General features: G+C 42.2%; 1 protein-coding gene across 2 annotated transcripts in view; it reads left to right on the plus strand.

Moving 5' to 3' along the window:
* Window positions 1-25,256, plus strand: part of PAX3 (paired box 3) — a 118,820-nt gene that overhangs the window by 86,615 nt on the left and 6,949 nt on the right. For both annotated transcript variants that reach the window (XM_007058188.3, XM_043522805.1), the window contains exons 6-7: window positions 17,698-17,863; window positions 19,044-19,258. In XM_007058188.3, the coding sequence (XP_007058250.1) occupies window positions 17,698-17,863; window positions 19,044-19,258 (381 nt within the window). The remainder of the gene's footprint in view (window positions 1-17,697; window positions 17,864-19,043; window positions 19,259-25,256) is intronic.

Here is a 25,256-nt window from a genome sequence, read left to right on the forward strand (position 1 = left end):
TCACTCCAGCCAAGCTATAGATTGTCTGTATACTTAAGGAACTCTGAAGAACATGGCTTTTGAGTTGTACATAAATGATCCCCTGCAATCCTGTGCCCTAGGAATGTAATCTATCTAATTTCTTTGCTAGCCTTTACAAAGTTTATAGCATCATAAGATATGACAGCTTTGTATCTTTTTGAACACTTTTGCAGTATGACACTTACTTTACATTTGAAAAGCCATATATTTGCAGAGTGGGGGATTATCCCTAATGTGATAAATTTTGGTGAAGGGATGTGAATCCTGTCCTTTCCAAGTGATTGTGTATGGCCTTGAAGATGGCCCAAGGAAGAGTAGACCAATGAGACTAACCTTCGTATCTGGAAAGATACTCAAACCAATTAAACAATCCATATATGAGCACCTAGAGCATAATAGAGTTATTAGGTATAAGCAGCATGGATTTGTCAGGAACAAGTTATGACAAACCAGCCTAATTTCCCCACCCCCCCTTTTTTTGGACAGGGTTCCTGGCCTAGTGGTTAGGGGGGAAGCAACAGATGTGATATACCTTAATTGTAGTAAGGCTTTTGTCAGTCCCACATGACAGTTTCATTAGCAAACTAGGGAAATGTGGCCTAGATGAAATTACTATAGGGTGGGTGAACAACTGGTTGAAAGACCGTACTCAAAGAGTAGTTACCAGTGGTTTGCTGTCAAACTGGGAGGCCATATCTAGTAGGAGCCCACAAGGGTCAGTCCTGGATCTGTTACTATCCAATATTTTGATTAATGACTTGGATAATGGAGTGGAGAGTATGCTAATAAAATGTGTGGATGACACCAAGATGGGAGAGGTTGGAGGACAGGATTAGAATTCAAAAAGACCTTGACAAATTGGAGAATTCACCTGAATTCAGTAAGATGAAATTCAATAAAGACAAGTGCAAAGTGTGTACTAAAGAAGCAAAAATGAAATGAATAACTACAAAATGGGAAATAAGGGACTAGGTGGTAACATTGCTGAAAAGCAGTTGGAGATTATAGGGGATTGCAAATTGAATATGAGTCAACGTGATGAAGTTGCAAAAAGGCTAATATCATTCTGGAGTGTATTAACAGAGGTGTTGTATGTCGGCAATAGTGAGGCCTCAGCTGGAGGACTCTGTCCAGTTCTGGCTTTGAGAAAGATGTGGGTAAAATGGAGAGAGTCCAGAAGAGAATAACAAAATTGATAAAAGGTTTAGAAAATCTGACTGATGAGGAAAAGCTGAAATAACTGGGCATTAGTCTTGAGAAAAGAAGGCTGAGGGATGAGCTGGTAAGTCTTCCAATATGTTAAGGGCTGTTATAAAGAGGATTGCGATCAATTGTTCTCCATGTCCACAGAAGGTAGGACAGGAAGTAATGGGCTTAACCGGCAGCAAGGAAGATTTAAGTTAGATATTAGGAGAAATTTTCTTTCTATAAGCTCTGGAATAGGCTTCTAAGAGAGGTTGTGGAATCCCCATCATTGTAAGTTTTTAAGAATAGGTTGGACAAACACGTGTCAGGGATGGTCTAGCTTTACTTGGTCCTGTCGAAGTACAGTGGGCTGGACTTGATGACCATCCAGCTCTACATTTCTGTGACTCTATATGGCAGAAGTTTGTTGTAGCCACAGGCGCCAGCTTTCTCATTTCCCCAGGGGTACTTGACCCTGGCTCTGCCCAGGCCCTGCCCCCCCACCCCACCCCCTCCCCCCAGCCCCACGCTGCCCTGCCTCTTCCCACCCTGTTCCACTCCCACCCCTGAGCATGCCCCGCCCTTGCTCCACCCCATCCCCCCAGTGCCTTCTGCACACTGCTGAACAGCTGATCACAGCAGGCAGGAGGCTCTGTGGGGGGGAGGAGCTGATCGCTGGGGCCCGCTGATGGGTGCTGAGCACCCACTATTTTTTTCCCGTGGGTGCTCCAGCCATGGAGCACCCATGGAGTTGGTGCCAATAGCTGTAACCATGTAAGGGGGAGGCACTTTGTATTCATGCCTCAGTAATGTACAATCAGCCCATCAACAAGAATAGGGAAATCCAGTTAGGTCACCTCTCCATTTTGAAGTCAGTGAGGTAATGCAGATGTGTGCTCTTTGAGGATGGGAATTTCTCAGCTTTCATTCATTCAGTGGCTGCTAATATAGTGGAGTTGTTACAGCTGAACAGCACTTCCTATGATATTATTCCTTAAGTAATTGATTTGATATGGGAAGCATTATTTCCACCTCAACAAAGTTTTTAGCCTGGAAATTTCCTTAGGTTTTTTTTGTTTTTGTTTTGTTTTGTTTTTAAGTATTTAAGAGTTTCTCTGTAAGAGGAGTGTCTCACAAACTGTTGGCAGAGCTTGCAGGGGTAGAACCTGCTCTTCCTTAATTTATCCTCTACCTCCATGTGGCTTTCTCCTCCACAGACTGCCCTTGGACCCCCATGTGCGTCTGCCCCTCCCAATTGGCCCCAAGCAGGCCATCTGCTGTGCGTGTATGCCTCTGATTTAGCACCACATTCTGCCACTTATACTCATATTAACTAGTACCTTACTGTCCAACTAATCCTGTTGAAAGTGATAGAACTACTCATAAAGTATTACTAAGCGTGAATAATGATGGCAAATTCTGGTTCTTAACAAGTAAATAATTTCCATTCACAATTTCCCTGGAATGCATTACAGGCAACAGATTACACCAGATATGGAATTTCTAGACTAACTCCTCAAGTTTAGTTATGATATGCTAAAGAAAAAATAAATAAGAAAAAAATTCACAAAGTGAAAACATCTATTTTTATTTTTGTCTCTTCTCTCCCAAATCCCTTGTTTGTTTTGTTTCAAACTTTCCAGGAAAAAAAAAAATCATGTGTGTGAAAAATTCAGATTGATTCTTTAAAAAAAACAAACAAAAAAAAGTTTGTGTGGGGATGGCATATTTCATAATCTGATTTACGATGGTAAGATTGCTACTGCCTTATTTATGGAGCAATGCTATGTAACAGAATAATCAGCTCAGCTGCAAGTGTAAAAACTCTTCTAAGCCTAGAAGTCAAGTAATTTTTTTTAAAAAATGGGTATCCTTTTCATAGCTATTTAGTTACATGTTATGTTTTCTTTCTTTTGTGCTTTTCTGTAGGGATGGGATGCAGAGAGGGAAGGAAGGCAAGAGAGAGTAACAAAGAATTTGCCCTCGCTTCCGTTAGGTTTTAGTGAGCTTTTAAAATAGAAATTTTAAAATCCAAGCCAGTGGATTTAAGTGTCTCTTTTTTTTAAAGTAACAAACTGAACTCACGTGCTAGGCAGTCACTGAAAAATGATGTGAAAGGATGAGCTGTGTCAAGAGTGAAGACTTTACTGAAGCTGCATTCCCCTAAAATAGATTGAGTGAGTAGTCCAAACTACTCAGCCTACCACAGTGGGATAGAAGATGGGTAGTGTAAGGTATAGATTCAGGGACACTGACCGCCTTTTGGCACATCTCTATTGTTAATCCTGCTTTGCTATAAGGAACAGAATCTGTTTTGGGGCACGTCCATTTTACATCATGTAGAAAAGAAAAGAAAGGAAATACTTTGTACAGTTTGGTAGAAAATATTTACATAATTACAGACATTTTTCTGGGGAGAGGCAGGAATTTATCTTGGTAAATTATCTAACTATAGATCTATACTGGGCAAAAATGGTTCAGTCTTTTAGTATGGTGGTGAAGAAAGGAAGTAATTCTGTGATCCTGTTTTCCAGTTCTCTGCTGCCAAGGGCTCGAATTTGGGGCATTTTAATTTTATATATACGTATGTTAAATATATGTTAAAAAACAAGTAAATAGAAATATTTTCTGAGAATACTCAACTACAGTATTTTAGAAGTGATTAAATGAAAAGATTAAGTCTGGGATTTTCGAAGAAACTTAAGGGAGTTAGGTGCCTTGAATTTCAGTGGAAGTTGGGCACACAATACCTCTTTGGAAATCCCAGCTTAATTGTTTTGTGGAATGTCTCTGATGTTGTCAGTCCAGTGGGAAAACTGCCCGTATCAAAAAACCCACCACCATAACGGGGACACCTCTTGGCAGAATCAACAGAAAGGCCATGGTCTGAATGGGCATGGAACCTGAATTGCCTTTTGAAGTTCAGAGGAGCTGGAACAGGATGGGGGCAGATTGGTGGGGCATTTTGAGGAAGCTGACCTATCTATGGTGTATCTGTTCCAAGGATACACAGGGCCTGATTCTCAACTCCTTGCTCAGAGTAAGCTCTCAGGGTCTCATCCAAAGTCCACTGGCACAATGGAAAGAGTGATTTCTATGGGCTTTGGATAAGGCCCTTGTTTTCTTTGAGGTGGTTTGCTTGAGGGAGGAATGCAGGACTAGACTCTTAGAGAACTCCTGACTCCAGAGCTGTCACTGTCAGTGCTGCAAAAGGCGCTGCGTTAACTTAACACAAACATTTTTAAGGAAAAAAATCCCTAATGTAAAATAAAGAAAAACACTATGAGGCAAAGGGAACAAATTCTTTGGCTTAAATTAGAAATGTCATTAACAATACATCAGTGTTTTGACTTTGATATATCTTTGTATGTCTTTGGCACTCATGCTTGCAATGGCCAGATTGCATTTAGTGCAAAATATCCACTAGTCTCTTGCAAAATTCACTTTTCAAATGTTTTGCCCATTTGGTTGGGAGATCTTTCTGCCTTAAAAGCACATAGAACACTTTCTGTTTACGATAAGACTGTTGAAATGTCAAGGCTAATTACATTAGTGTGATCCCAAGTGAATAACTGCATCTTTTAAGGAATACTCAGTCAAAATCTAGGAAATATAACATTGGCTTGATCAGTTACAAACTGCTTAAACAAAATATGATAACAAAAGGCAAGACATAAATATTAGAAATTAGAGATAGAAAAGGCCTATTAGGTAATCTAGTCCATTCTCCTCCAGTGCAGAATTGTTCCCTTCAGCATATACCCGAGTGATTTCTCCAGTCTACTTTTAAAAGTGTCTCCAGTGAAAGAGTCTCCAATATTTCCCTTAGGAGACTATTCCTCATTCTGTTATAATTCATTATCAGGAAATATGACTGATTATCAGCTTAAATGGCATCTTCTGTACCTAGGAAGACTTAAAGAAATCCTGTCCCTCTGTGTTTGTTTTTTTTTTAACACCCTTCAAATACATTCAATTGTAAGTTCTTCTGGCAGAGACTGTAGGGACTTTTAAAAAGTGCCTGAGTGCCATGTTCAAAAATGAGCAATTAGGAGCCCAAGTCTCATTGGAAGTCAATAGAAATTAAGCCTCTAAACCCCAGATCCTCAGAAGCTGCCTAACTCTCATTGAAATTAATGGAAGTTAGGTATCCAAATAGCATTTAGGATCTGAGACTAAGTACCTAACTCCCTTTGCTCCAAAGTCACTTAGGTACTGTTGAAAGTTTACCCTGTGTCTTCATATGTGTTTGCATGGCATCTAGCACAATGATGCCCTGGTTTGGGCCTGTGTGTGCTACTATAATATAAATATTAAATAATAGATTATATTTCCTATTAGGGTTCAATACTTCATAGGGATATTAACATCTGCTCTGGATGTATGTTATGTGGCAGCCTGATTGTGCATCCCTTTTGCTTGCACAAGCAATTCACTGTGGTAGTGGCTATTCTACATGTCACGCTACAATGCTCAGTGCTTAGGGCCTCCTCTCCCATTGATCCTTTGCTTGCTATTACTTGTGAGGGCTAATTACACTGTATAATCAAAATGTAAAATTGCTGAGTCACTGGTGTTTTGGTTCTATCGGGCATTATGGTGCAAAATGGACAATGTTAACATGTGGTGATAATTATCATGCTCATAGCAGAGGGGTAAGGAAAGAATGCAAAGGCATTATAGACTCTCCTATATCTGAGGAAGTAATTCATTATATGGGGGCTTTTGCATAAGTTAAGTCAAAAGAATGGGACACATAGTACTTTTCTGATATGATGTATTGATGCTGTTTGAATTGCACTGGGAATGAAAAAGAAAAAGTTTCCAATGTGTTTGCTTGTGATGGTGTGATTTTTTGTTAAGCCTTGGGGATGATTTACCACTGTGTTACTCCCATTTTCCACCATCTAACTCCACTGATTTCAATGGAGTTACACAGTGGAAAACTGGAGTAACATTGTTGTAAATCAGGTCTCCAGTGGTAACATATTTAGTAAGGATCTATCTAATATTTGTGAGCATGTTTATTTTGTCTTGAATTTTTCTGAAGTAAGCTGACACTATAGGAAAATCTAAGACCTATAGCCTAATAGTAAAAGCTGTCATGCTACACTCTCCAAGATTATGGATTCAAAACAGCAGTGTGCTAATTTTTAAAAATGAGCACAAAGGACAATTAGGCCTGGTCGACACTAGAAAATTAGATGAAAGAATTCTTCCCTTGACCTAGCTACCACCTCTTGGGGAGGTGAATTACCTATGCAGAAGGGAAAACACCTTACGTTGGCATAGATAGTGTCTACACTGAGGGCATGGCTACACTTGCAAATGTAGAGCGCTTTGAGTTAAACCAGCCTTTGTAGACTGCAGTAGGGAAAGCGCTGCAGTCTGTCCACACTGACAGCTGCAAGCACACTGGCGTGTCCACATTTGCAGCACTTGCAGCGGCATTGGGAGCAGTGCATTGCGGGCAGCTATCCCACAGAGCACCTCTTCCCATTCTGGCGCTGTGGCTTGTGGGAAGGGTGCGGGGGTACGGGGCATTCTGGGTCCTGTCCCAACGCCCCATGATGCATTGGTTTGCATCCCAGCAATCCCTCTGCTTCCGTTCACAATTGGCACCATCTTTCAACGTTTTTTGTACTGCGTGCTCTGTCTTCCCTTTCGGTCTGCGGGAATGGAAGCCGAACTGCTGAGGAATATGCTGACGAGTCTCACCAGCACATCACATCTGGCAGTTGAGTTACTCCTTAAGATCCAAAGTGACAGTGAGGACTCCGACGATGATATCGACTCGCGTAACGCATCTGACACGAGATTGCTTGTGGCATTCACGGACATGCTCACCACCACGGAACGCCGCTTTTGGGCTCGGGAAACAAGCACTGAGTGGTGGGATCACATTGTCATGCAAGTCTGGGATGATGAGCAGTGGCTGCAGAACTTTTGGATGAGAAAAGCCACTTTCATGGGTCTCTGTGAGGAGCTCGCCCCGACCCTGAGGCGCAAGGACATGAGATTGAGAGCTGCCCTGCCGGTGGAGAAGTGGGTGGCTATTGCAATCTGGAAGCTGCCAACTCCAGACAGCTACTGATCAGTTGCTAACCAGTTTGGAGTGGGGAAGTTGACTGTTGGAATTGTGTTGATGCAAGTTTGCAGGGCCATTAATTGTATCCTGCTCAGAAGAACCGTGACTCTCAGTAATGTGCATAACATTGTGGCTGACTTTGCACAAATGGGTTTCCCTAACTGCGGAAGGGCAATAGATGGGACGCATATTCCAATTCTGGCACCAGCCCACCTAGCCTCCGAGTTCGTTAGAAGGGGTATTTCTCTATGGTTCTCCAGGCGCTTGTGGATCACCGTGGGCGTTTCATTGACATTAACGCAGGCTGGCCCGGAAAGGTGTATGATGCACGCATCTTTTGGGACACTGGCCTGTTCAGGAAGCTGCAAGCCAGGACTTTTTCCCCAGACCAGAAGATCACCGTAGGGGAAGTCGAAATGCCCATTGTGATCATTGGAGACCCCGCTTACCCTTTAATGCCGTGGCTCATGAAACCTTACACAGGGAGCATTGACAGCAGCAAGGAGCAGTTCAACAACAGGCTGAGCTGGTGCAGAATGACTGTGGAGTGTGCTTTTGGCTGTTTGTTTAAAGGGCCGCTGGTGCTCTCTGTATGGGAAGCTGGACCTGGCCGATAACAGCATCGCCGCAGTTATATCCGCGTGTTGTACCCTCCATAACATTTGTGAAGGGAAGGGTGAACGATTCACTCAGGCATGGAACTCAGAGGTTTAACACCTGGAGGCTGAATTTGAACAGCCGGAGAGCAGGGCTATTAGAGGGGCCCAGCGCAGGGCTTCAAGGATTAGGGATGCCTTGCAGGAGCAATTTGAGGCTGAAAGCCACCAGTAATATCTGGTGCCCTGCACGGGAGTGAAGTGCAGTGGTTCCAACGTTAGTAGGAATCTGTGTTTGCTACGTATGATACACTGACTTGCAGTGCCTGTTGCTTTCCTGGACTAAGGTATCTTTTATGTTATGCAATAATAAAGAATGTTTTCAAAGCAAAAAAATCCATTTAATGAAAAGAAAATGCATTTTCTTTTCAAGAAACACAACTGTTTGAGAAACACAAAGGGCAAGGGGGTGGGGTGGGGAACGGTACAGTCACAGGTTTGCGTATGTCCTGTTATTATACTCAGCCTTCCTGTCTGGAGTGCTGTGCAATGAGTGCTGCACTTCAGGCTGGCTATACTGCATGGTGATGGGGGCTGAGTGCAGTGGGTAAGGGTCGTAGTTTTCAGGGCTGGATGGTGAAGCTACAGGTGTTGAAGGCAGCTGGTGGCGATAAGAACCCAGATGTGGGGGAAAGTGGGTTGGAGGTGACATGGGGGCACAAGGGAAAGAGTTTTGGGACAAGGGCTGCGGAGGGGGAGGGGCAGACGCGGTAGTGCTCCGCCTGCATGGCTATGAGAGCCTGGATCGAGTCCGCTTGGCACTCCATGGTGCTTATCAGCCGCTCTGTGCTTTGATGCCAGCGATCTGCATTCTGCTAGTGGACCCTCCTTTCATTCTCCTGCCATTCCTGCACTTTTTGATTTTCATTAAGAGAGTGCTGCATGACTTCATACAGCACGTCCTCTTTGCTTCTACGTGGCCTCTTCCTGATTCTTTGCAGGGTCTCGGCCGGTGATAATATGGATGGCTGAAATCTCAAGGTTGCATCTGTAAAGGCAAAATGCAACACTTAACGGAGGCAGCATTGTTCACACCAGACAGAGCAATGATTCCCCTGGACTTAAGGGCAAGCACAGTCTACACAATAGCATAATTTGCCCATCCCAAAGCGAGTGCACATAACCCACGGGAGCCCCAAAATGGTGAGTAAGCACAGGGTCAAGGGGGACTGATTCTTTCATGGCTGTACTGTCCTCTGGGTTTCTGTGCCTTGGGGAGAGCCAACAGCAGCTGCAGGGGGCACCATACTGAACACTGTCCCCACATTTTCCACAGGAGTTCGTCCTGGAAGATATCTCGCTGCTGAGGGTGACCTGGGAAGCAAGGGAGGGTCTTCTACTGCAATGCGGCTTCTGCCCTGGCCCATATGCAGCTTGCCTGTGTGCAGCAATGGTCCCCCCGCCCCTCACGGCACAGTGGCATGGACATCTTAGCCTCACTGGGACAAGGACCACAGTGGCTCTCCCGAGAAACCTGCGCAAGCGTATTGCCCAAATTATGGCAATGAGATGGATGAGACCTTTGAAGAGATCGCTGAGGCCGATTACCGCGATGTGAGAGAGCACATCAACACCCTATTCCACATCTAGGCATGCATGCAGCCCTAACCCTCCTTGCCCCAAGAGCCCGCACCAAATAACTTTCTTCCCAAAATAAAAGCCGCTTACCGGGAACCTCCTCTGGTGTTTGTCTTTCCACAAGCACCAGCCGCCATGACTGGCTACCTTCCTCCTGGCTTGAGAACAGCTCCTGGCTGCATGCATCTAGGGATGCCGGGGTGTTTTCCTCCTCCTCAGCACCCTCGCTCCCACTTTGCTCCTCCTCCTGCCTTATTGGACTGGGCTCTGAAGTGTCCATGGTGGTACTCGGAGTGGAGGTGGGGTCGCCCCCAAGTATCGCGTCCAGCTCTTTGTAAAAACGGCAGGTCGCAGGGGCAGCACCAGAGCAGCTGTTTGCCTCGCGGGCTTTGCGGTAGGCATTCCGCAGCTCTTTCACTTTAACCCTGCACTGCAGTGCATCCCGGTCATGGCCCCTTTCCGTCATGGCCCCTTTCCATCATGTCCCTTGATATCTGCCTGAAGGTATTGTAATTCCTATGGCTGGAGCCCAGTTGGGACTGGAAAGCTTCCTCCCCCAAAACACTGATGAGATCCAGCACCCAGCCGTTGCTCCATACTGGGGATTGCCTGGCGCGTGGAAGCATGGTCACCTGGAAAGATTCGCTGAGAGCACTCCATGCCTGGCTGAGCAAACAGGAAGGGGATTTTCAAAATTCCCAAAGAATTTAAAGGGCGGGTCTGATGGTTGGTCACCTGAGGGTAGTGCAGTAGAGTTCAAAGTGAGGACCAGAGTGGCTAGAACAGGCATTGTGGGACACTTCTGGAGGCCGATCAGAGCGCACTAACAGACCAGAGCATTCACACTGGCGCCGCGGCGCTCCAGCAGGGGCGCATCAAATGTTATTCCACTTGCCGAGGTGGGGTACCAGAAGCGCTCTAGCTGTGGAGTGAGAGTGTTCTACGTGCCTTGCCAGTGTGGACGCATCATGAGTTAGGGCACCCGGGGCTCCTTTAATGCGCTCTAACTCGCAAATGTAGCCATGCCCTGAAGCGCTGTGCTGCTATAGTGTTTTAAGTGTAGACATGCCCTCAGAGACATCACCTTGAATAGTGATTACTTTTGTTTTACAGCCTTTTAACTTCTTATGGAATTTAGAGCTGGTCCAAAGTCGCTTGAAATCAAGTCCCATTGATGTCGGTGGGCTTTGGATCAGATGCCTATCTCTAACGTACAGAAACATTACTACATATGCATTTTCTTTTATTTTATATTTTAATGTATAATACCAATGAACCTCTCACTCTCAGTAATGAGGCGGGAGAGAGAGTATGTAGATGCTGTAGGAAAACATAGCACTAATGCCATATTGACGCTTGTGAAATCAAGCATTCAAAAGTCATGCAATAAAGAGTTATGGCTGAGAACACAGTCTTCCCTTTGTCACCTTGAGCTTATTAATGCCTTAACTTGTGGGACCTCATTCTCCTCTCTCACTAATTTTGCACTGTTGTAACTCCATTTATTTCATTGTGGTTACTCCTGATTTACACCAGTATGAGTGCAAAGAGAACCAGGACAGCAGTTTCTATATCATTCTAAAATGGTTAATAGTTAGTACATTACATATAATAATGCACCATAATAAAACTGGCCCGTCATATGCAACCTTATAAACGCCATGCTCTAGTCTAGTCCATACAGTCTTGTGGCTTGATGTAAAAGTCACAATGGATTTACAAAGCAAGTCAAATTTGAAAATATTTGTTTGGTAATTTTAAACTGTTTGATTTATAAATTCATTGAGCTGAAATTTATGAATTAAAACTCCACATCTATTTAACATCTTACTAAACACTAGATGGCTTTAGATAAATTCCTCTTCACTAAGTGGAAGTTCTGCCAATACTGCTCACTAGATTATGCAAAATCATTTTTCATAGATATTACCCAATAAAACAGCTGCCCCAATGTAGCATGTCCCAATTAACCAGGATTACAGTAGTAATATTTTAGGCCGTGACTGTTCAACAGGATCTATGCAGATTGTCTCTTGCACCTGTGTAGAGCCCCAGAGAAGTCAGTGGAGTGGCATATGGGTTCATCCATGGGAATATCCATTTGCAGGATCAGGACCTTACACTGTAAGTTTGTCAAAGCATTGTAAGCAGTCAAAAAGGCTACAGTATGCTAGGATCTTTTTGGAAAGGGGTAGAAAATAAGACAGAAAATATCATAATGCCACTTCAGAAATCCATGGTGTGCCCACACCTTGGCTATTGCATGCAGTTCTGGTCGCCCCATCTCAGAAAAAATATAGTGGAACTGGAAGTGGTTCAGAGAAGGGCAACAAAGATGATCAAGGATACAGAACAGCTTCCATATGAAGATAGACAAAAAGATTAGGGCTGTTCTGATTAGAAAAGAGTCGACTAAGGGGGGATATTATAGATCTATAAAATCATGAGTGATGTGGAAAAAGTGAATAGAGATGTGTTATTTACTCTTTCATACAATACAAAATCCTGAGGTTACCTGACTAAATTAATGGGCAGCAGGTTTAACACAAAAAAAGAGGAAGTGCTTTTTCACACAACGCATAATTAACCTGTGGGACTCATTGCCCTGGGAGATTGTGATGGCCAAAATATAACTGGGTTCAAAAAACAACTACATTAAGTTCATAGAGGATAAGTCCATCAATGGCTATTAGCCAAAATGGTCAGGGACACAACCCTTTGCTTGGAGGGGACCCTAAACCTCTGACTGCCAGAAGCCAGGCGTGGAAGTCTGGGTTGGATCACTCCATAATTACCCTGTTCTATACACTCCCCCTGAAGCTCTGGTAAGGGCAAAATGGACCATAATCTGGCCCAGTATGGCTGTTCTTTTGTTACGCTCTTTGGAACAATGACTATGTCCTTTTTAGTTTCTATAAAAGCTTCATGCAAAGCTGCATTTATTTTATCATATATATACAAACAAGCCAGGTTTGAGTAAAATCCATGGTATGTATATATGTAACATACGAAAACAAGTATTAACATAAAATCATGTAACCTTTCTGAGTCAAGTTCAAGGTCTCAGGCCTTATGATTAAAATGTTCAGTGGCCTTTGTCCAACATATCTAAAAGATCACCTAAAGCTCTGGGATAAAGACCATGGCTGACCTCAGGCACAATGGAACTCTCTACAACAAGGACAAAGCTTGTCTGACGGAGAGAAAGAGCTTTCTCTGGGGTCAGTCCAGAACTGGAACAAACTCCCACAACTCTCACCAAACCTTCTGTTCCAAGTGGAAGGCACCTTTCTTCGACCTGCATTCTCTAATAGAAACACAGAGCAGTGTGTATATTTAGTACAGAAATCGAAAAAGAACAAAAGCTAAACTGCACACACAATCCCCCCCAGCCCCCGAGGGAGGAGAGGATGAGGGGAAAAACAAACCACAAGAGAGACATTTATCACATTGCTTAACATAATACTGGAAGAAGGTCAGATGCTACAGAGTTGAGAGCAATAGAAGAACCTATATGGAATAGAAGAAAACTATTCTAGGATCTTTCTTCTTCCCTTTCCTCTATAAAATGGAGTTGATACCCACCTCAACACAGTGGTGTTGTGGAGCTCAATTAATGTTTATAAAACATGTTAAGATCTTCAGATAACCTGGTGACCTGAGGAAGGGAGAGAGTTGTGCACAAGGCACTGGTTAGTGAATGATTGAGGGGAGGGTGTCAGTCATAGCATGTGTATAGGCGATGCTGCTGCCCACTGCCTCCTCAGCCCCATTTCTCTTTTCCCGTCACCATTTGGCCCCTCTGTCTTTTCCTTCCATGCTTCCTCCCTGGCTCCTCTTCAGAGCTACCTCACTCCATCTTCTCCCTCTTGGATCCATTTCTCCTCCACGAGGTGCCACATCCGCTTTATGCAGCTATAGGGGCAACAAAAAGTAAATGTTTTATTGTGGGACTGATGAGGTAATTAAAGGGGTTCAGAAGAGGGTGAATAAATATGTGACTCTGGAGGAAGAGAAGGTTGGGGGAAAGAAATTGGTCAAGGCTTAGGCAGTCTGGAGGATAGGAAGAAGAGTCCAAAACTGGTGGATCTGGGTCTTCCCCAACTATTATTCACCAAATAATCCTCTTTATCCATTGACTCCTTGCCTGTTCAAGGAGGCCCCAGCAATAACACTATGGCCTTTGGTTTGTTCAAGAAGGGGAAGCACCATGTGCAGCAGAAATAAGGAGGGGTGCCTGCAGGTGGAAAAGAGGTTCCATCAGTCCAGTGCTGTGTGACACTGCGAAACTGGGAAAGATACACCAAAGCACTCAACTCCAGCAAAAGAAGGATCTAGATGGGGCCAGTTCTCATTATACAGTGGCACAGCCACACAATTTTGAAGTCAAATGGCTCAATGTATTCTCAGAGTGATGCCTGTGGAGCAGCATATGTGGGACAGACAGAGGGCATGATGACCCAAACCTACCCAAATGCTATTATGTCCCTTAGAATGCAGGACACTTGAGAGGTGCAGCACAGTAGTGTCTTTTACACGTTGTACAGCATTATGTTTTCTGGCCACAAATAATGTGACTCCTAGAAAGCTGATCTGTATTATTTAGATTGGTGGTTCCCAAACTGGTCTGTAGAGCACTTGCTGGCAGTCAGTGATGAGCTGGCTGGTCACATGGGTCTAATTCTGCTCCTTGTTACCACCAGCTAAATTATATTTAAAAATAGCTAAACATAAATTAGACATTGTCCTAATATTAATTTTCCATGGAGTAATTGGTGCAGTTGCTGCAGGACTAGTATGTGATTGTGAGTGAGAAGGCATGCAGTCTGCATAATTGTAAATGGGAGGGTAAACAGCAGTGAGATAATCCTCTTAAGATGTGGTCCACACTTAAAGTTTGAGGGTCTCTGATCCAGAAGTTGGGCCAGAGTCTCACCTGGTATAAATCAGCATAGCTTCATGGAAGTCACACCAGCCCTGGCCCGTTACATTTAGGATTATTTTTTTTAACCATAAAAGAGAACTGTGTTTGTCATAACTCATAACATACAAGGTATTTCTGGCTAAGTAACAAGATCCTGCTTTTTATTTCTAGCTGGTATTCCACTGTAAGTAGGTCATGGAGAACTTTGAATGTGAACTGAAGATGGTTTGTCTGGAATTACTGTGTTTATTGAAGAAAAGTAGATTTCTAGATAAGATATGCATAGCTAATCCTAAATAATAGCTGGCTTGTGTCTCACATTGGAAACAAATTTCAAGAATGGTTCTATGTGAAATTATGATCCAGAGCTATGGAGTCTTAGGGTGAGGTGCTACATGCATACGAGAGTGCATTAATAGCTGCTAGGAAGGACTGATTTAATTTGTGTACAAAGGCCTGTGGAGTCCACATTACATGTTTAAAGTTCTATTCTATATAGGTTATTGTACTGCCTTCATCACTATAGCATCTGAGTACCTTCCAAGAGTGCATTAAATGGCATGAATAACATCTGTCATGTTAGGCACTTAAATCCATATTTAAACATCTAAATAAGGTGGAATTGTAGGTGCTCATGAGACTTATTTAGTTGTAACCATATCGATATAGGTATCTAATTTTAATCACCCAAGTTTGAAAATAGTAGGTTAAATGACTTGGCAGAGGAGGAAGTGCCTGAGATGGAGTTGGAGTGTACGAGTTCTTGATTCTCAGTCCTGTATTCAGGCCACTAGATCAAGTAATGTTCTGCCGTGGACTTATTTCATTGCCATGAAGATTGACTTGTGTGGTAAATATTGAGCTTTTAGCTTCTTTTCAAATGCAAAATACATTAGAATTAGTAGGGGAAGCAAAAGTGGATGGGAACCTGGGAGGCAGTGACCATGAGATGGTCAAGTTCAGGATCCTGACACAAGGAAGAAAGGAAAGCAGCAGAATACGGACCCTGGACTTCAGAAAACGAGACTTTGACTCCCTCAGGGAACTGATGGGCAAGATCCCCTGGGAGAATAACATGAGGGGGAAAGGAGTCCAGGAGAGCTGGCTGTATTTTAAAGAATCTTTATTGAGGTTACAGGGACAAACCATCCCGATGTGTAGAAAGAATAGTAAATATGGCAGGTGACCAGCTTGGCTTAACAGTGAAATCCTTGCTGATCTTAAATACAAAAAAGAAGCTTACAAGAAGTGGAAGATTGGACAAATGACCAGGGATGAGTATAAAAATATTGCTTGGGCATGCAGGAGTGAAATCAGGAAGGCCAAATCACACCTGGAGTTGCAGCTAGCAAGAGATGTTAAGAATAACAAGAAGGGTTTCTTCAGGTATGTTAGCAACAAGAAGAAAGTCAAGGAAAGTGTGGGCCCCTTACTGAATGAGGGAGGCAACCTAGTGACAGAGGATGTGGAAAAAGCTAATGTACTCAATGCTTTTTTTGCCTCTGTCTTCACGAACAAGGTCAGCTCCCAGACTACTGCACTGGGCAGCACAGCATGGGGAGGAGGTGACCAGCCCTCTGTGGAGAAAGAAGTGGTTCGGGACTATTTAGAAAAGCTGGACGTGCACAAGTCCATGGGGCTGGATGCGTTGCATCTGAGAGTGCTAAAGGAGTTGACAGATGTGATTGCAGAGCCATTGGCCATTATCTTTGAAAACTCAGGGCGATCGGGGGAAGTCCTGGAGACTGGAAAAAGGCTAAATGTAGTGCCCATCTTTAAAAAAGAAAAGAAGGAGGATCCTGGGAACTTCAGGCCAGTGAGCCTCACCTCAGTCCCTGGAAAAATCATGGAGCAGGTCCTCAAGGAATCAATTCTGAAGCACTTAGAGGAGAGGAAAGTGATCAGGAACAGTCAGCATGGATTCACCAAGGGCAAGTCATGCCTGACTAATCTAATTGCCTTCTGTGATGAGATAACTGGTTCTGTGGATAAAGGGAAAGCAGTGGACGTGTTGTTCCTTGACTTTAGCAAAGCTTTTGACGCTGTCTCCCACAGTATTCTTGCCAGCAAGTTAAAGAAGTATGGGCTGGATGAATGGACTATAAGGTGGATAGAAAGCTGGCTAGATTGTCAGGCTCAACGGGTAGTGATCAATGGCTCCGTGTCTAGTTGGCAGCCAGTATCAAGTGGAGTGCCCCAAGGGTCGGTCCTGGGGCCGGTTTTGTTCAATATCTTCATCAATGATCTGGAGGATGGTGTGGATTGCACCCTCAGCAAGTTTGCAGATTACACTAAACTGGGAGGAGAGGTAGATACACTGGAGGGTAGGGATAGGATACAGAGGGACCTAGACAAATTAGAGGATTGGGCCAAAAGAAATCTGATGAGGTTCAACAAGGATAAGTGCAGGGTCCTGCACTTAGGACAGAAGAATCCAATGCACCGCTACAGACTAGGGACCAAATGGCTCGGCAGCAGTTCTGCAGAAAAGGACCTAGGGGTTACAGTGGAAGAGAAGCTGGATATGAGTCAACAGTGTGCCCTTGTTGCCAAGAAGGCCAATGGCATTTTGGGATGTATAAGTAGGGGCATTGCCAGCAGATCGAGGGACGTGATCGTTCCCCTCTATTCGACATTGGTGAGGCCTCATCTGGAGTACTGTGTCCAGTTTTGGGCCCCACACTACAAGAAGGATGTGGAAAAATTGGAAAGAGTCCAGCGGAGGGCAACAAAAATGATTAGGGGACTGGAACACATAAGTTATGAGGAGAGGCTGAGGAAACTGGGGATGTTTAGTCTGCGGAAGAGAAGAATGAGGGGGGATTTGATAGCTGCTTTCAACTATCTGAAAGGGGGTTCCAAAGAGGATGGCTCTAGACCGTTTTCAGTGGTAGCTGATGACAGAACAAGGAGTAATGGTCTCAAGTTGCAGTGGGGGAGATTTAGGTTGGATATTAGGAAAAACTTTTTCACTAGGAGGGTGGTGAAACACTGGAATGCGTTACCTAGGGAGGTGGTGGAATCTCCTTCCTTAGAAGTTTTTAAGGTCAGGCTTGACAAAGCCCTGGCTGGGATGATTTAATTGGGGATCGGTCCTGCTTTGAGCAGGGAGTTGGACTAGATGACCTCCTGAGGTCCCTTCCAACCCTGATATTCTATGATTCTATGATTAAAAAGTACCGTTATTTCTAATGTGCCTATGTTAAATGTACAAAATCAAATGTACCTAATTAAAACATTTGTAGGTCTGGTTTAGTAACCGTCGTGCTAGATGGAGGAAACAGGCAGGGGCCAATCAACTGATGGCTTTCAACCACCTGATCCCAGGAGGATTCCCACCCACTGCCATGCCAACCCTGCCAACATACCAGCTATCTGAGCCCTCATATCAACCCACCTCCATACCACAAGGTACAGTATGGGACAGATGTTTCGTTTAAACAGCATTATTAGTGGTTTTCCATGTAAACTCACTTTAGAAACATTCTATTCTTCAAATTTTTAAAATGGTTCGGATGAATGTAGGCCTCAAGCCAGCAAAGCTCTGACATTGAACATGTGACTATTCCCATTGGCTTCACTAGCTCGTGGCCTGATTGCCTCTGAATGGTGCCAGTGCCAGACTGACAGCCTTAGCTTGGAGACTGAAGTCCCCTATCCCTGGGAGAGGTACAGCACTGGCAGGAGTAGTGCAAATGTCCCCATCCTCTCCTACCATTATGTCTCAACTCTGCCATGTCCCAGTGCATGGTGGAGGTTAGGTCGTCAATCACTATGTTCATTCAATCTTCACTATGTTCATTCAATTTGTTGCTAGTGACAACTGGAAATTTTTGTGCCTGACATGTGTCCAGTAGGAATTGGACTGAAATAACCAACCACTTCATACGTACTGAATAGCCATCAGATGATAATAAGTTCCAGTTGCTACTAGAGAGGGAGTCTCAAACTTATCGATGGTTTGGGAAAAATGGAACTTAGATACAGGCTACTCCTGACTTTGATCTTTCAAAGGCAAAACCTGGCTGATGGGGTATTATGAAACCAGTTCCCTGCCTCCCACAGCTTTGTCTATTATAGAAGTGGGAAAAATCTGCAACTTTTTATCTAAGCCTCCTACCTACTAAACTTCAGTGATTTGGGTAAAATGAGATCTGGATCCAAACCAGTGGTGGATAGTTTTGCCAAACCAAAATCTGACTAGGGAAATTTTGCAAACCCCACAACTTGTCTGATCACTGGTCACTACCAACCTGGGCTGAATTTCTACTGATGAACTGGAGAGGAAAGAATATATCCTGTCCATTAGAAGAGCATATGCCCATTATGCATCATGTGAGAATCACATCGGCATGTAACTTTCACAATGTGTCATGTAGGTCTGACAGAGGCTTATGTCATCCTTTGTTTCATGTGGTTTTTTCCTCCTGGCCAGTTAAATATTGAGTAATGTTAAATATTCACCTTTGGTTTAGCTAATATTTACCTGCAAGTCCTGATCAATTCTTCTCAGTGTTGAACTTTACACAGTGAATTTGTTATGTCAGAAGCCTATGAGGAAAATGTATAAATGTGTTCCTTTCCCTTCTAGCTGTGTCTGATCCAAGCAGTACAGTCCATAGACCTCAGCCGCTTCCTCCAAGCACTGTACACCAAAGCAGCCTCCCTTCAAATCCAGAGAGCAGCTCGGCGTATTGCCTACCCAGCACCAGGCATGGATTTTCCAGCTATACAGACAGCTTTGTGCCTCCATCCGGGCCCTCAAATCCCATGAACCCTGCCATTGGCAATGGCCTTTCACCTCAGGTCAGTCCTGTGTTTTCAGACAGAGGATTTGCTGTATACCAGAACCAAAGAGTCTATTCCCCGAGGCCATGCTATAATGAATTGCCAAATTTAAACCATAATGTATTCTTTATACAAGCCACATGATTTCAGTTTGCTAGCTTCCTTTTTTTCCCTACTCGCTGCATCAAAACTCTTAGTTTATATTTAATTTCATGTGATTTATAAAGTAATTGTGCACATTTCATGTTTACATTCAGTTGTCAAGCATTTGTAATGTGCCACTATTTTCCTTGAGATCCATTCCTGGGCAAAGAAAGTTCAGCAAGGTGATCTTGTCTTGTCTAATCAGCTTTTTATGAATACACAGCCTTTTTAAGAGACTATAGGGCTTTCACAAAATGGCCCTCGAAGTATCAGAGAAGTTATAGTGGGAGAGGTGCAGCTGATGAGCAGTACACATTGGGATGAGCTATAATCAAGTTATAAATACATAAATTAGGAGACTTACCATTCTTGGGAACTATATAAATGCTCAAATGCCATAATTGTTTTTCTAATTTGCATGAGCTTTTCTTAGGAGATCATGTTAATAAATTGCCTTGATAATTGAGTGTCAAAAGGTTGGTTAAATTTTCTACAAGTGGCATCTGTCTGCAGTTGACATTAGCAATTGCTTAAATATACAGTAGTTTAGTTTATTAGTGTGAGCTTTGCCCAGGTGTTTGGAAGAGCTGTCCACTAAATTCTGAGAAATGTCACAAAGGGGATGCAATCTATAATTACAATCAGGAATCTCTTCAGGGCTGAGAGTGAGAGTTTTAACAGCTTTATCGGCTTTCTACCCTTTTTTCCTCTCAGTGGTTAGAAAAACAGAGAGAAGCTCAGAATGACACAAATGAAAAGTGAAAAGACAATTATACTCAATTACACACTAATCACTGACTATCACCACTGCCTAAGCAGTAAGAGGGCATTCTAATAGGCAGAAAATGAGATTTTAATGGCACAAAGGGTGGCCAAAATAACGACTCATATATCTTTGCGTCCTTCGTTTTCTTCAACTTGTGGTTTGCATCTCGGGAATACAGTTCCCGGTTCCTGCATAACGGTGATAACTCTGTGCAGCTGAAAAGTTCAAAGGCATCGGAGTTGAAAAGAATGAATAGCAAAGGCAATGAAATAAACATTTTTGCCTAAAGGCAAAAGTTCATAAACCCTTTTTTGTAACAGTAAATGTAATTAAGTTTCATAGATTCCTATAGCACATAGTGGAATACAAAACTTTATGGCTTTAAACCTCAGTAGAAAAATACCAACATAAAAACAAACGGATGTACTTCCAACAAGACTTTAATGAATTTTGTTTTGAAGAATTCTAATTTCTAAATGCAATCTCCAACAAAAGGCATGACATTATATTAGTGGTTTCATTCTTTTAAATGACCAGATTCATAGTATGCAAGGCTTCCATAATTTAGACATAAAAATCTTTCCAGGGTTCAGAGTTAATCCATCAGAGGCCGTTTTCAGCGTCATTTTCAGTGTAAGTCAGTTCTAGCTATCGAGAAGTGTTATTTTTTTCTTTCAAAAAGCTTTTATTCACTGTGATTCACTGTAAAGCGAGATCATTACCAAAAGGAATTGGTGGGACAAGTTTTCACACCCAATATCTTATTGTGACCATGTATAATCAAAAGGAGATCTTAAAACTGATAAGACAGACACAAATTATTTACTGTGATCTCCAATTCTTGGAACCCAGCCGTGATTCAGCAGTCAGAATTGTCTTCATATTATGAAAGTTGGTCTGTGCTCCTTAGCATTCCCCTACCTTCCCCTATCCCAGTGCTTAGAATTTCTGCTTTGCACCTTTACCATGGGCCGTAGAGGGAAGTTGGTAATAGAAAAGAGTGCTGATGTAATTTGTTCATCACTTAAACATACTCAGTCACATCCATTCAATGGGAGAGAGCTTTTGGAAGTTTATTGGCCTCAGTATGAAAATGTTTCAAGATAAACAAATGCTGAAGAAGACCCTCAGACAGCATGGCAAAAATGTTTAGACAGAGCTGGCCTTTGGGCCGTGTTAAATTCATGGCTCTGGGACCCCCAGATTTAGGAACCTAAAGATGTAAGGAGAAGCTGAGCCCTCATGTTTTCATAAGTAAATCTCTATCCCTTTTGCTGGCCAGAATAACCTTGAAGATATAAATTGCCCTAAACCAATTGCTGGGGTTGAAATGAACAAGCAGCTGGGTTCCACTTCTGCAGCAGGAGGCTCAAGGGGATGCCAGACACACACTTTTAATGTATAAATGTCAGTTAAATTGCGGGGGGTGTCCCAAATAATTATTTTGCCAATCCTCCCCCAAAACCTTGGTTCAACCCTCCACAGAGTTCTATGCTCCTGGTGGACAGGAAATAGTCATGTCTGGAGTGAGATGGCAATAAAAATTGTTTCTCAGGCCTGTCCAAAAATTCTAAAGCCAATTCTGCATTTAGGATTTTATCAAAGAAAAGGTAATGGGAATTTTTCCAGGGAGACACAAGCCCTAAGTTGGTAGAGCTGGGAGTGGGAAAAGATTTATAGTGAGAAATCAAGAGCTTCTTTCCTTGCTGGGGGATTTTGACCCTACTGAATCTGTGTAGTATGTATGAGTGTGAGCCAGTAAAATGACACCTATGACTGTCTCCCTTTAGCAAGCACCACAGAAAAACTATTTACAAAACACAAGCTGAATTTATGGTGAATTATTCAAGGAAGAAGAAAAAAATTACACTACCCTCTGGAGATCCTTTGTGGTAAATAGAGCCCAGTGATGGATACAGCAAAGACTGATATTAAGATTCACAGGACCTGATTCTCAGATGATGTAAAACACCATACCTCCATTGACTTCAGTTTATACCAGGCGAGACTCTGGCCCACAATTCTCTGAAAGCATTTTATTTTGATGCAGGGTATTCGATTTCTATTTTTGCTCCTGAGTCTACTGACAATTAAGTTTCTGGTTTAAGACAAATATTGTAGTCAAACTGAGATCAAAGGGGGAAACATTACAAGAGGTGCTATGGTGCTATAGTTTTGTTATTGTTTGTTCATTTTCTCACTGTACTAACAAACTTTAATCAGAAGCTTGTATGTGTCGGCATATTTTTGGGGGAAATGCGAAAGGATGGAATGTCAGCATCCAATACACCTGGCTTCCTGTGCTAGTGATTCTCTGGAAAATATGATAAAGGTTTGTGTGTGCAAGTTTAAAACAAAGAGAGGAGTGGGAAGTCCTAACTGTCTTCCTAGCATTCAGCACTTTCAGAACAAAGAGATGGTCTGCAGATCTCATCAGGGTGATTGAGTATTGGTCTGCTAAGTCTGTTTTACCCATTATTACCTGGCTGTGGTGAGAAATCCTCTGTGTTATAGACTTACAAAGGGTTGATCTTTATAGAAACAAGACAGTGATTAATAGCTCAGGGAACTGGTGTTAACTATTGTCCTTGTTTGCATTTTAGAAAAAAATCCATCTCTGCCAGTGAACTGGAGCTTTTTAAGTATAATGTCAGAATTGAGATTATTAGTGTGTAATGTATGTAAATTGCATATTTTGTGTTGGCTATGCCTATTATCAGCTTCTTGGTTTTCATGCATATATTTATTGGAATATTGTAGTTCCCTTTCAAATTAAATTTCAATTGCTCAGTGCATTTTCTTTTGACAAACATTTGTTAATCCTGAAATTTATTAGGGAGTAGCATCTAAGCGTTAATGCATGTGTACAGAACTCAAGACGTTTTCTGATTTGGCATGTCATTTTCAGATCATGGCATTAACAATTACCTCAGATTCTTCAGATGCAAGGCAATGACTCTTTGTCAAAACATGTTTCTTTCAATTGAAGGTGTATGGTCTTACTACAGATCTGATTATTACAAAGATAGGATTTCATCATTTTAAATTTTTTTATATAAGTTGAGGAGAAAAATCTCTTTCAGTGTGGCATGGGAATCCCTTGACCTTTTCTTGTTCTCTTTATAAATGTAAAGGCAGTAAAGTTTACCCAGATCCATGTGGTTCAGGCAGTTCCTGTTTCTAAAGAGCGCTATTTCAGAATCTATTTGGGCTCAGATCCAGACACAAGAATATTTTTATTGTTGTTCATCAGGCCACTCCTTTTCTACATTTACAAATCCGCATAGGTTACAAAGCCTTAAATACCCACTGTTAAAAGCTTTTACCACTAAGAACCTGAAGAGCAGGTGGTTGTAACCTGTTTTCTGATGGATATATTTTTTCACCCCATCCACCCTAGAAAATCACTAAACCCTCACTTCCCAAAAGTGGGTCACACTAATAGAATTGGAGACTGTATGCGGTGTGCGGTGAATGCATTGGCTGTGTTAGTTGCACAGTTGCATTAGAAGGCACAGCGCCCTCCAGCATACTTATGAGTTCTCACACTTTAACAGGCACTCAGCAATATTCTGAAGTAAAACTACAACCTTTCCCTTGAACAGCATTGAACATTAGAGCTGTTTCACAGCTTCTTCTTGGAATGTCCAAACATTTCATTGTCTGAACCAGATAATTATTCTGTAGCCCTTTCACTGAGGCAGGTTCATGGTGCTCTCTTGGATGACTGTGTTCTGTATGAGTGCACTTGGTTTTTATCAGCTCAAGACATGTCAGCTATTGAATTATGGCCTTTCAGTGAGAAGAAAGACGCACTCATGATGCTTTATTAAATTCTGTTTTTTATAGGAAAACTCAAGAGCAAATAGTTGAAAACTTGCACTGCCTCATTAAAAATGAAATAAATAAAATCAATGGGTTCCTTTACTATGCATAATTGCTGTAATAATATTGTTCTACATCTGGTTGCCCACAGAAATACATTTTTCGTGTTGGATCAGTCTAGGAGAGCCTACACCAATCAAAAGCTCATGATGTGCGTCAAAAGTGGTCTTAGCCTTGAGCATTGTTCAACTGGCATGAACCAGAAGTCCTGGATTTCTTAACTAGGGAGGCAGTTTGTTCACATTGTGTAACTTGTCTGAGCATGAGTTTCCTGAGAAAAAACATAGATGTAACTAATGATGTTAAGCACATGGGATTTTGTGTTGATTTCATCATTCCATTTTCTTAGTTCGGTGGAAACAACTGAAATTTTGTGGTCTCATAATTACTATCAGACAAGCATAACATTGGCTTAAATTTTCAAAAGTGCTTACTGACTTTGGATGCTTTCACTTGTGGATGCCTAACTTAAGATACCTTTGAGAGGACCTGATTGTTAGAGGGGAAGTGCTCATCATTTCTGAAAATTAGATCTCCTGAAAGTGTTATAAGCTGACCACCTGTAAACTGAAGCCCCCAAAATCACTGGTCATGTCCGAAAATTTAAGCCAGCATTATTCTTGTGTCTCAGTAACCATGAGATAATCAAATTGTAGAAAAGGAACTACAACAAAATATACTGACACTGAAATGGAGAAGTAAGATGTGACAATTTTCATCATGTGACTGGCCCTCAAACAATATTATATAAGATTCATTTTTGGTTGCGAACATTCCTACAACTCATCACTCACTTTATTTGGGCCATATAGTAAGAAATTATTCACCTCAGAAGCTTTTGATGCTCTTAATCTCTACAATTTAAAACTCTCATGATTTTCTGTATGCTAAACATATCTCTGCCACACAGTGGGCTGAAATTTTTTGCACAAAATGTTTTTCAGATGAAAAATAGATTACTCACCACTAAACAGGACTTTTCACAAAAAATTAACATCTTCAAACTTTTCTGATGTTCAGTAACTATTGTGGAATATTTTAATCAATAATTTAATCAAATTGTATCAAAATCATTTCTGAATATTTTTATTTACCAAGAACATGGTTTTCTGTAAATGAAATGTTTGATGATTTTAAACAATTTCAATAAAAAATTCTATTAACAACTGATAAAAATGTCATGAAAACTTTTGCAACTCCTTCCCCCACCCAAAAACCCCC

This window comes from Chelonia mydas, chromosome 9 (genome assembly GCF_015237465.2).
Source record: "Chelonia mydas isolate rCheMyd1 chromosome 9, rCheMyd1.pri.v2, whole genome shotgun sequence".
Classification (NCBI taxonomy): Eukaryota; Metazoa; Chordata; order Testudines; family Cheloniidae; genus Chelonia; species Chelonia mydas.